At 43.8% G+C, this 12,682-nt stretch overlaps 2 protein-coding genes across 7 annotated transcripts in view; one reads left to right on the top strand and one right to left on the bottom strand.

Moving 5' to 3' along the window:
- The window catches only part of LOC137429011 (partitioning defective 3 homolog), a 455,854-nt gene that overhangs the window by 363,760 nt on the left and 79,412 nt on the right, over window positions 1–12,682 (top strand). For all 6 annotated transcript variants that reach the window (XM_068118986.2, XM_068118984.2, XM_068118985.2 and 3 more), the window contains one exon: window positions 6,114–6,347. In XM_068118986.2, coding sequence (XP_067975087.2) covers window positions 6,114–6,347 — 234 coding nt within the window. The remainder of the gene's footprint in view (window positions 1–6,113; window positions 6,348–12,682) is intronic.
- Window positions 8,940–12,682, bottom strand: part of LOC144892699 (uncharacterized) — a 400,706-nt gene continuing 396,963 nt past the window's right edge. Inside the window, exon 2 of the mRNA XM_078780920.1 lies at window positions 8,940–12,122. Within this exon, the coding sequence (XP_078637046.1) occupies window positions 9,356–11,917 (2,562 nt within the window). The 5' untranslated portion in view covers window positions 11,918–12,122 and the 3' untranslated portion in view covers window positions 8,940–9,355. The remainder of the gene's footprint in view (window positions 12,123–12,682) is intronic.

Raw genomic sequence — 12,682 nt, 5'->3', positions numbered from 1 at the left:
GAAGGAGGAAAGGGAGAAAAGGGAGGAGAAAAGAGAGAAAAAGGAGAGGGAGAAAAGAGAGAAGGAAGAGAGGGAGGAAAGGGAGAAAAGAGAGAAGGAGGAGAGGGAGCAAAGAGAGAGGGAGGAAAAATATAAAAAGATGGAAATCAGTGAGATTCGTAAAAGATTGAGTGTATTACAGCAAATAAATCAATCTCAACGCACCGAAGAGGAAAATAAAGAATTAACGACTCTTACTAAGATAATGATTTTAAAAATGGTTGAGATGAGTTCAGCGAGGAGATTTACATGAAGAAGACAAAGGTCATATAGTTGATGATGTTGGTGTTATTGACTTTAGTTAGTTTTTATTTGTAAATAAATGGAGGAGAGAGTGAAGGCATTCCTAAGGATTCTTTATGTTTTAAAAATTAAGATAGAAATGTATATGTTGAAAACCAAAAAGGTTTTGATACTCTGTCGGAATTTTTCTGATAAATAAATATGAGTTATTGTCTCAAATGTAAAAAGAAAACTAAATCTAAAAGTGCATTGTATGTTAAAGCTAAAAATAATAGAGTGTATCAAAAAGGAATATGTCAAGTGTGTGGCTCTAAAAAGTGCCAATTCATCTCACCTAAAAGAGGAGGAGACATACAAAAGTTTCTGTCAGGAAGTAAATTCACAACAACTGGAATTCCTGGGGAACTACATCTACCTGGATATTCGTTCTGTGGTCCTGGAACAAACAACAACAACAACAACAACATGCATTTTAAAAGGCCATTTTCCCTGCTAGAGCGGGGGTTAGCCTTGCGGTCCCCATGACAATCTTCTCCATTTTGCCCTATTTTCTGCATCTCTCCTTGTTAACCCCCTTGCCCGCATTTCTTCTTCCACCATCTTTAGCCAAGTCTTTCTCGGTCTTCCCCGTCTTCTACTTCCTTCTACATTCATTTCCATCACTCTTCTCAACCAGTCACTTTCATCCTTCCTCAACACATGACCAAACCATCTCAACCTGTTCCTCTTCACAGCATCAATCACAGGCTCTATTCCCATCATCTTTCGCAATTCATCATTTGTCTTCCTCTCTCTCAACGATACTCTGCACATCCGTCGAACCATTCGCATTTCCACCCTTTCCAACCTTCGTTGCTGCTCTACGTTCATTACCCATGTCTCGCTCCCATAAATCATAACACATCTCACACATGCAGCATACACCTTTCCCTTCAGCTTCAACGACACTCCCCTCATCATCAGCACGCCACTCAATTCCCGAAACTTCTTCCATGCACATCTCACTCGAGCAACCGTTGCCGAGTCTGATCCACCTTCTGTAGAGGACTGTAGACTGTAGAGGATCTTTTCCTGAGGTCCTGGAACAAACCTAGATAAAAGATTAGATGAGGCTGACAATCCTAAACCTTGGTCTAAGCCTATAAATAGGGTTGATGAAGTGTGTATGAAGCATGATATTGCTTATGGGAATACCACTACATTGGATGAAAAACATGAAGCAGACAGAGAAATGTTATATAATTTGTCTTTGATACGAAATCCTACATTGAGAGAGAAAGTTGATCGGTTTATTGTTTAAAAAATGATGTGTCAAATTGAAACTTGGTCTTGGTTATTCACCCTCAAAAAACTATTCGACTCCAATGATGTCATCAAGACTGAGGAGCTTTTGGCTAATGAATTACACAAACCTATAATCACAAAGTTTAAAAGAAGGAAAGTTTATTCTAAATACACCGACCACATATGGTCCGCTGATTTAATCGAATTGAATAATGACAGGGGATACAGGTATGCTTTAACCGTTATTGATTTGAGAAGTAGATTTGCCTGGGTTGTTCCATTGAAAAACAAAAAGGGTAATACTCTTATGTTAGCTTTCAGTGGAATATTTAGTAAAAGTAAAAGAAAACCAAAGAAGTTATGGACTGACGAGGGAACAGAGTTCTATAACAAAATATTTATGAAATTTCTGAAGGGGAAGGGTATTAAATTATACAGCACCTTTAATGAAGGAAAAGCAGTTGTTATTGAGCGTTTTAATCGTACTTTAAAAGAGAAATTATATAAAAAATTCACACAACTCGGTTCTCAACAATGGGTGTATTTAATCCAGAATATTGTCGATAATTACAATAATACAGTTCATTCATCAACAAAATCAAAACCATCAGAAACATTTACAAAATTAGAATATGAAAGGGAGATTAATTTGAGAAAACCCAAGTTCAAAGTTGGTGATATGGTAAGAATATACAAATGGAAAAGCCATTTTGAAAAAGGTTATACAAAGAGGTGGACTAATGAATTATTTAAAATTGTTGATATAATGGATACAGTCCCTTGGACTTACAAATTGTATGATATGAATGGGGAAGAAATATTAGGGGCATTTTATTCACAAGAATTACAAAAAACAAAGCTAATAATTCATTAAACAACATTTCTATTCACCCCACCCAGATTAACTAATTTAATTAGTGGTAATAATAATTTAAAAAATTAAACAAATAAATAAAAATCATAAGCCACGCCCACACAGACCCTGCCCACACAGACCCCGCCCACACAGACCCCGCCCACACAGACCCCGCCCACACAGACCCTGCCCACACAGACCCTGCCCACACAGACCCCACCCACACAGACCACACCCATCATCCCCCACCCCCTGTGCGTCCCCCACCCTTGATCCCCCCTCATCCCACCCCCACCTTCCCCACACACACAAGGGGAGGGGAGGGGTGGGATGGGGGGGGATCGAGGGTGGGGGACACATCTTCCCATCCTTTTTCCTTTATTCTCTTTTTGTAATTAATTATTAAATAGTTGTATACAAAGCAAATATATTCATATAATATTGAAAACAAAATCTTTATATTAACAAAACATTTTTCTTGAGGTATACATTCAACTTCTCCCCAGCATAGGTCAAAGGTTGGTTCAGCAGATGTCTTCAGGTTTTGAATCTCTTTCTATTAAATACAAGAGGGGGTGAAGCAAGGAGAGAAATAGATGAATGATATACCCTGAATCACCTCTTACGATGCGCAGGGATATGGTGTACCTATTCGAAACGGTGTACACACACATTGACACACACACATACACACATACAATACATACACACACATGCTTACCTCTAAAAAAATCAAGCTTAGCATCAACATCGTTGAGTTGAAAATGTAGAGTATCACAGGTTGGCAGGAAATAACCACTCCTTAGGAGATCAAAATCATCCCCCTCAAAATTTTGGTCTTCGAGGTTAATACTGCAAACAAAATAAGGAGAAATTACTGCGCTGAAGTAAACCAGACAAAACATCACACACACACACACACACACACACACACACACACACACACACACACACACACACACACGCAGCGTCATTTAAAACCAACGTATTTTATTTAGAATCATACCTTCCACATGAATCTTCTAAGAACGGTGAAACAGGCAGGTTGTTCAAATCCATATTCAGTTTGTTGTGAATCTCTTGAGGAAAAACTTGATATTCTGCCAGGTTATTCACAATATTCGCATTGCTGTAATAAAGATAAAGGGGGATTAAGTCATGAGTTGTATAATTAATCACATACAAAACTCTCATTGAACACTTTAATTCTGAATGAAACTTACCAAAGTCCTGGTGAGTTGATAAAATCTTCATCAGAGTAAAGGCTGGAGTAAGACATGTTGTCATTCAGATCCGTCGATTCCCAATGTTTAAAACTGTATCTAACACAGCTTTTATCATGTAAAATTTATTTCGGGAAGGGAAGTGCTGCCTGTCGTCATTTCGAGGAAATTCAGGGTGTGTGTGAAAACAGGAAACGAAACAATGGGGATTTCTGGGAAATTATTCAAGTTTTATCACAAGTCATTTCTCAAAAGAGGGCTATTAATTACAAAAGATCCAAGTTTGGTAGCCTTCATTTAAAAATGAAAAACATAACGAATGTGAAAAATATCAAATAAGACTTATTGAAAAGTAAAAAGTTAAAAAAGTTAATAAAAAAATTAAATTATTTCCCACGCATAAACAAATATTTGTAGGATCATTGTTTCAGTGGTCTACTAAACAACAATGATCATTGATAGTAAGAGTACCATAAGACCAAGGGGGTCAGGAATAGAGGTGTTAAGGGGAAATAAAGAAAAGTGATGGTGAGAGGAAAATGTACATGTAAGTGAATGGAGATTTGGAGGTTCAATGAAGGATTGGTTCCAAGCTGTTAGTGTTCAGCCTGGTACATCAAGATGGGTTTACCATTCGACCCTAGCTCAATTAAAATATCTTCATTATGTATTAGCCCAAGTAAATTAATTGGCTCATAAGGCCAATAAGCTCATGGTTCAAAAGGCCAAAAGGCTCATAGAGTCTTTTGGATTAATAGGGGTGTTTTCCAAAAGTGGGAAAAGACAGGGGGGTAAACAACATTAGATAGTGATTTCCCATGTTAAATGGGTTTGTCCCAGGAACAACATTTATCATCTACTAACATGTTTTTTTTAAAGATGGCCACCAAAATGTTTTTTTAATTAAAAGATGGCCACCAAAATGTTTTTTTTAAAGATGGCCACCAAAATGTTTTTTCTATTAAAATATGGCCACCAAAATGTTTTTTTTTTAAAGATGGCCACCAAATTTTTTTTTTTTTTAAAGATGGCCACCAATTTTTTTTTTTTTTTAAAGATGGTCACCAAAATGGTATTTATCTGGCAATGCGAAACATCCATCACATGCTTCCATCCAGTTAAAATATCAGCCTAACTTGAAATCGGTGGCATTTTGTCACTCCATTTGGCAGTCAAATCTTGCCACCGTGGCAACATAAGAGCCTTCACTGTAAATAAGGAAGTGCATCATGGTCCAAAATGTCACCCTTGTATATAAGGAAGTGCATCATGGTCCAAAATGTCACCCTTGTATATAAAGCACGTGTCGCTCTGCTTTGTCGGATAGGGGTTGGTGGAGGGTGGCACAGAGATATACCTGCCGTCTCGGAAGGTTCATTTCGAGTTTGGGTCTACTGTCCCAATACTTTTGCTAAATCCGGTTTATGTGTGTGCGTTCATGCTTGTAATTTGTATTTTTTAAATATATAATGTATAATAAATGATTAAAGTCGGTATCATAGGCAGCCGCTTGATATTCCAATGTGCTGTGGTCGAACGTGATACTGAAAAAGCTTTCATCAGGAGCCACTGTATTGATCGCATACCTGTAATACTAGATGTGTGCTGTCATAGTCTGGGAAGCATTGTGACACAAAAACCGTGATATAAAAATTTGCACAAGCTCTTCAATGAGTCTTAGATCACTGTTAAGAAAAACAAACTTGATGATAAATTAAAGATGGACAAATTGGGAATAATTTCTTTGTAATGCTCGTAATTCCAGACTAGAAACTATGAAGAGATGTCACGCTGATATATAATTTGCAAATTGATCAACCAACCATTTGATGCCATCACATCACATTTGATGGATTATCTAGTCATGTGGAAGCTTTATTGAAAGTTCAAGAGGTTGAAATTAAGAGAGGGAGTGGGGGAGGAAGAAGGGAAGAATTTAATTATCCTCCAGGTATACGGCTCTTGGTTAATCAAAAAAATTTGGCCTCTTTCCAGCTCATTTTGCTCTAACAAGATCCCAAAAGGGTATTTATTTCCACTGTGGAGAGCAGCACACTCTAAGCTTATTAGGTACCTTATCCTTAAAGACCTTTTGACACGACGTTCACTCCTCCCAGTGCACCTGTGCTTGTGTGCGATTGCCTGGGAGACGGTGTACCGCCCTTCTGCCAAGTCATACTAAGGCCCGTCACCTGACACCGTAGGAAATCTGTGCCGACAATGTGACTCGATAGCAGATTAGGACCCCAGTGGCATGGTCCCAAATGAGATTGATTATCCTCTACCTGTCGTACACCTCCGCTTTCACCTATACTTCTGGCTGAGTTAGCTTTTATCCAAGTTCTTCACTTTCTAAGGTTACTTTCCTCATCCGCAATGTTGTTGCCATCATTTCATCATCGTTAATTTATTCTTTCTCTTTTGCATGCATGTCCTAATATTCTGTAATTATTTCCTTTTTTTTTTAGACCACATTGTTGGGCCCACTTTAGGCCTCAAGAAGTCAAGCTCTCTTGAAAGCCTCCAGACGGCCGTTGTCACAGCGACGTTGGTTGCCGGGGGTGATGACTCGGCGTCGGCGTTACCTGGCAGCGGCTCTCATTCCGCACGTTCCCGTGGGTGCAACGATAGCTTCCGGGTGGCCATTGACAAATCGTACACGGACGCCTCGTCCGTGGGAGCCGTGGCCGACAGAATCGATGGTGTGATTAACACGACACTGCTCAATATCTTGAGGAGACAAAATGTAGTGACTGGACTAAGATGCTTTGAATTGTTGAGGGACTTGTCTTACACATCCATGTGGGATGCAAGTTATACACCAGACTCTGTGAGAACTTACCAGGAACAGAGATGGTTTTTCAACTACAAAAACTGTGTAGTTGGAATTATACCCACTAGCAACGGTACCCACCCTGCGGGCGGGGCTTCAATTGGGAAGACCAAATGAAAAGGCAAAATATCAGAAAGTGAAGGTTTTTTATTTTAAACGATTTATATAAACATCCGTTAAATCATATCACATGCAAATCATCAAAATCTAAACAGTATTTGTAGAATTTCAATAAAAGCCACATCACTCTAAACAAGAATGTATCAATTGAATGCAGGTTTATTAGCAACAACGATGAACAATCAATCTGCAAGACAAAGAAAGCGATGGTAGATATTAGAATAAGATAATAGATACAGAATATGCAAATAACAATGCGCAGTATTACACAAGATGAGAACGCAATAGAGAACAGCACCATACAAGAGTTGTCTATCTCCCTTTCCCAAAAACGTTCAATTGTGACACAGAATAGAACGAAAACTGGAGACCGAGAAAAAGGATCACATGAGTTTATAATTGATATTCTTCTGAATTGAATCGGGCTGGTGGTTTGATAATTCGCTTCGGGCGGCCCGTCACCACCCGATCAATCGTCGGAGTCCTCTGAGGGCAGTTCGTAATTTCCTGGTCCATTGTGGGAGTCTCCGGTGGGTGGTTCACTATCGCCCTGTCCGACGCCGGAGTCCCCTCCAGCTGGTCCATCATCACCCGAACCGTCAAGGGGGCAGAAATAGGCAGTGACCGTGGAGGTGTGGCGGTGGTCTGCACATGTGGTTGGTTAGCGACTCTCGCGGGTGGTGTCATCGCGGTGGTGGAGCGGAGTGTCTGTGATGGTAAGCCCGGCGCAATGACATGTTGGGGTTCACCCTTCTGGGGAGTGGTAACAGGATTGAGACAGACTCTTGGAGCGGCGATGGGTTGGGTACCAGACATTAAGTATTTCGGTACGATTGGCATAACACTTGGCGTAACGGTTGGCAGCATGCCACTTTTGCCAGTCGTAGTGGGAGTTGTCATGCTGAAAGGCGTAAAACGTCGCAGGAACTTACGATTCCGGAGAGTGATTCTTCCGGAGCCATCCACCTTGACAACGTATTGATCGAATTGTTTTACCTCAATCACGGTTCCGGTCCGGTCCCATTTTCGTGGTTCCAGGCCGGTCTGGTTCTGGATCCGGACATGGTCCCCGACGGCCAGTGGAGGTAGTTTTGTCGTGTGTTCAGAGAGTCTTTCGATCTCCCTGGCATGCCGAATGCGCAAAGCTTCCTCACGATTGTTGCGTGTTTCCCGCCAGGTGTCCGATGGCAAGTATCTGCCTGGGATGATGGGTATGAAGTCCTTGACTGGCCTCTTGAAGATGATCATGGCTGGAGACAACCTAGTGTCCTGATCCGGTGCATTCCGGTACTGGAGTATTGCACGTTGGAACCGATCAGTGTCTAGTTCACCATTGGAACCAGTGTTATCGGTGATCATTCTTTTCGATGTTTTGACTGCGATCTCGGCACGACAGTTGCTGTGTGGGAAGGCAGTGGATGACAACCGATGGTTAACGCCCCACCGACGCAAGAAGTCTTGGGTGTCATGTGCCGTGAATTCTGGCCCACAGTCAGATGCCAATTCGTCGGGGATACCATAAGTGGCGAAGTTCGACCGCAGACATTTCACTAGGCCTTGTGCCCCGCCAGTTGTTAGCTGAATGATTGGCCAATTAGAGTAACGATCAACGGTGACCAAATAACTCCGACCCTTGTGATGAAAGTAATCTGAACAAACGTACTGGAAAGGGTAGGCAGGTTCAGCTGAGGCTGTAGGTGGAGCACTTGGTTGCGATGGGGCCATCCGATTGCAGTGTGAGCAGCGATTGCGCATCTCATGAATCTGGGGAGTGATTCCAGGCCAAAAGATCGAGCTGCTGGCCCGGGTGGTCATAGCCGTGACTCCTTGGTGAGCAGCATGAAGATTCTCAAGGACAAGCTTCCGTAGCTTCGGTGGGATGATAATCCTCCCCTTGTAGACCACTATGCCATCAATAGTGTAGAGGTGTTCACGGAAGGGAAAGTATTCCAAAATGGACACAGGGAAATCGTCCCGACTGGCAGGTAGACCCTGCTCAATAGAATTGAGTAACTGCAGCATCTGAGTGTCACTTGCTGTTTCGTCCCGAACATCGTCCCAAGTGACGGACCGCACAGAATCGAGTGTCTTGATGGCTGCCATAGAAATAGCCATTTCCATGCCAGTGTCGTCATCTGTGGTCCACAGCCCAGTCAAGGTGTGCTGTCTTAGTGTAGTCGATGTGGCCACATCCATAATGGAGGAAATGTCATCCACCAGTGGCAGTCGTTCCGATGGTCTGGCACCCGACGGATGTCGTGAAATCGCATCTGGTACGCAGTGTCGTTTTCCCGGGATGTGGATAATTCGGAAACGATATGCTAGGGTCCTTTCTTTCAAGTTGGCAAGCCGCGTGTTATGGATGTCCTCTAATCGTCTGTCACCAAGAAGCTTGATTAAGGGCTTGTGATCGACGGCAATAATCAGGTTCTTGCATCCCAACACAAAATACTTTACTTTTTCCAGGCTGTCCGCCACTGCTAGAGCTTCACCCTCTATCGGAGCATAGCGCGACTCCGCTGCATGGGTGAAGCGGCCTCCAGCAAGGGTGATTTTCCAGCCATCGGGGCAGCACTGTGGGGTTTCACCAGGGCATCTGCAGTGTTTTTGGAGGAGCCAGAAGCCAATCCCATCCTTCGACCAGTCAGTTGCGAGACATGTTGTCCGTTCCTTGTCAAAGATCCGGACCCCATTTGCGACTTCAGATATGATGAGTCGTTTTGATTCTTCGAATAGGGATTGTAGTGTTGCATCCCATTAGAAGGGGGTGCATGGTTTTAGGAGGTCCCGAAAAGGTCGCATCCTCTCGGTCATGCTGAAGCAGTATGTTACCTGATTGACTAGCCCAAACCAGGAGCGAATGTCAGTAATTGTTTTTGGTGTGGGGAAGTCCTGTATCGCTTGGAGATACCTTTGGCATGGTCGTACACTGTCCATGGTGATCTCGAATCCAGCGAATTCGACCGTGTCCTGACCAAAATGGAATTTCGTCGGATTTTGCGTAATCCCATTACGGCCGCACAGGTCGAGCCAGTTGCATGTCTGAAAAAAGCTCTCTTCCAATGTGTCGCTCCACATGATGGTATCATCAATACATTTGGACTTGTTTTTGAAGTCCGATACAATTTCGTCAAATCGTCTGGAGTATCCATCACCTGAAGCGATGTAACCTTGGGGAGTGGTGCAGTAACGGTATCGGCCCCATGGTGTGATGAACGTTGTCAGATGGCGGTCACATTCTCTGATTGGAACGCTGTGATAGCCATTCCAGGCGTCTGTTACCGTCTTTTTGGTGTTATGTGGCACCGCCATTGCTTGATGGAAGGGTGACTGGGTGTGGTGGGTCTCACGTGTGCAGTGCGCATTCAGTGGTTGCAGATCAACTGTCCTCCGTGGGGTCCCATCCTTCTTTGGACAGACGACCATTCTGCTGCACCATGTCACTGGTTCACCAATTGGCACCGGTTCCAGAACCCCTAACCTGATGTCGCGATCGATACCAGCCTTGACTTCTGCCTGCCAGTGTAAGGGGACAGGCACTGGGGTGTGCACCGCTTTTGGTGTTGCCTCGGGGTCAACCATCAGTGTGAGAGGCGGACCTTCCATGTGGGGTAGTGGCTGGTGTTCGCAGACATTGAATGTGCTGCTTTTGTAGTACTCCAGTAGCCATTTCTCCAGCCTCTCTCGGTTCTCGTCAGTGGCCGGAAATGGGATAGATGTAGGCAGTGTAGGGGGAAGCGATCTTTCCGGGCAGTTACAATTTGCATCGATAACTGCTGCCACTGCAGCACCAACTGTGTTGGATTCGCCAATGGTTGGGAAGCTACTAGACACGAGGCCTAGATCGACGCATGCTTCACGACTGAGATACATGTTCCGTGTGTCAGGTGAGATGTAGCAGATTTGTCGGGTTTCAATAATGTCGCCATTGGCTGTGCGACCAGACAGGTGTAGGAGCATGGCGCCGATAATCCGGACCCTTCCACTGTTAACAGCATTCATCTTCAGGTTGACAGGTAACAGGTCTTCATTACGCAGCCCGAGTTTGTGGAAAATATTAAGTCCTGTGAGGCAGCTTTGACAGCCAGTGTCGGCCATGGCCTGGAGCCTGGCCGATTTTGGTCGGGATGACAGTGGCTGGCCGAAATGGTCATAAGATTCCTTATCGATCCGTGCTATGAGTTTTATGTACGGCTGTGGTTGAGACTTCTTCTTGGTCCAGCCAGAGAGGTGGTCAAATATATGGTGGTCGAGGTGTAGTGGAGTTGACAAGGTGGCCATGGCCCTTTTAATTTGCGGCTTCCAAATGGCCGTTTCTCGTTCCGTGACAGAGCAGAGGAGATCGTGGACCTGGCTGCTTTCTTCCACATCATGAGCATCCATTGATTTGTCCGTAGGTTTGTTGTCCGCCTTTTTCGTGCCTCCCCGGCAGACATGTGCAAAATGGCCGCGAGTGGCGCATTTACTGCATGTTTTCCCGTAGGCATTGCAGAATTGACGCCTTTGGTCGATGTTCGGCTGTTTGCCATGACCAGTTTTGCCGCAATAACTACAAATGGCCGCCTGCTTGTCGGTAGTGATCAGGGCTCTTTTGTTCTTCCAGTTTTTGTATTGGCTTGCGCCATGAGCGCCTTCACTATCGAGCAAGGCATTCTGGGAACGTTTCCCTGCTTCCTTGGCCTCGACGAAAATGAGAACTTCCTCCAAGCTCATGTTCTGATTTTGATCGCCGAGAATGTCCTGTTGTATATCTTGATCGGCGAGTCCCCGACATAGGACATCGCGAACCATGTCCTTGGTGTAGTTGACATCAGTAGGGGGATTGCATGAGCATACAACAGAAAACTTGCAGATCTCAGCTTGACCAGCCAGACGGGCTGCGTAGGTACGAATTGGTTCTTCTCGGTCCTGTCGCATGTTGTGGAGGTTTACGCGGGACACCATGGTATTCTCCTCTCGGACAGCAAGGGACCGAATGGCTTGTAGTATAGCTGCCTCGTCCTTGATTTCAATGCGTGGGTTGCTGCGGTGGAGGTCACGTCGTAGGTTATCATCACAACATTCAAGGAGTTGAACGCGAACATCATTGCCGATTATCTGGGTCGCTGCCTTGTAACCATCCCATCTTCTGGTGAAATATTGCCAATCTTCGCTGGTACCGCCGGTTTGGATACGAGGACGGCTGACTTTGTCCGGTTTGGCTGGTGCAATGGACGTGTGAGTCATGGCGTGGATGGAGAGCTGGATAGCAGCAACGGCATTGTCAGTGCTGTCAGTAACGTAGACACAGCTCGGGAAGGGGCAGACTGCAGCAGGCATCTTCAGATGAGTTGATTGTTCATAAACAAGAATGTATCAATTGAATGCAGGTTTATTAGCAACAACGATGAACAATCAATCTGCAAGACAAAGAAAGCGATGGTAGATATTAGAATAAGATAATAGATACAGAATATGCAAATAACAATGCGCAGTATTACACAAGATGAGAACGCAATAGAGAACAGCACCATACAAGAGTTGTCTACACTCTTCATATCGGTAAATATTATTCCATCGTGTTTGGAAAAACTGGAAAATTGGAAAAACATTGGAAAAACAATCTAGCCTATTTTACTCCAGGGGGTCCCAGGATTACCCACCCAAAAATTTCGTTGCGATTGGTTCAGCCGTTTTTGCAGTACCTGGTACCTGGGAACAGACAGACAGACAGACAGACAGACATTTGGTGAATTATAGTAAGATTGTCTTGTGGAGATGACAAAAGTTAAAAGGGCGAGGGAAGGGTTTGCTTTTTTATGCCTCTGCAGCCGAAGGCAGGAACCATGCTTTTGGGTTATCTGCCCGTCATCGGTTTTGGTTACCACTATTACTTGTGAACTACTGAAAGGATTTCAGCCAAACTTTGCACAATTATGGATTGTAATAGAATGATGAACTAACTTGAACGACACCCTGTGGTGATCGTGATAGGCCGGATCTGGATTCAGACCTGAACCAAAATCCAATCGGCTTGTTCTTGTCCCCTAACCAACTCATCCACCAAGTTTTGTCATGTCATCCACAACTTTTTGAAATATCATG

Source organism: Myxine glutinosa, chromosome 6 (assembly GCF_964187855.1).
Source record: "Myxine glutinosa chromosome 6, kmMyxGlut1.1, whole genome shotgun sequence".
Classification (NCBI taxonomy): domain Eukaryota; kingdom Metazoa; phylum Chordata; class Myxini; order Myxiniformes; family Myxinidae; genus Myxine; species Myxine glutinosa.
Note: the sequence above shows the minus strand (reverse complement) of the source record. Positions and strands in the feature narration are given on the sequence as shown.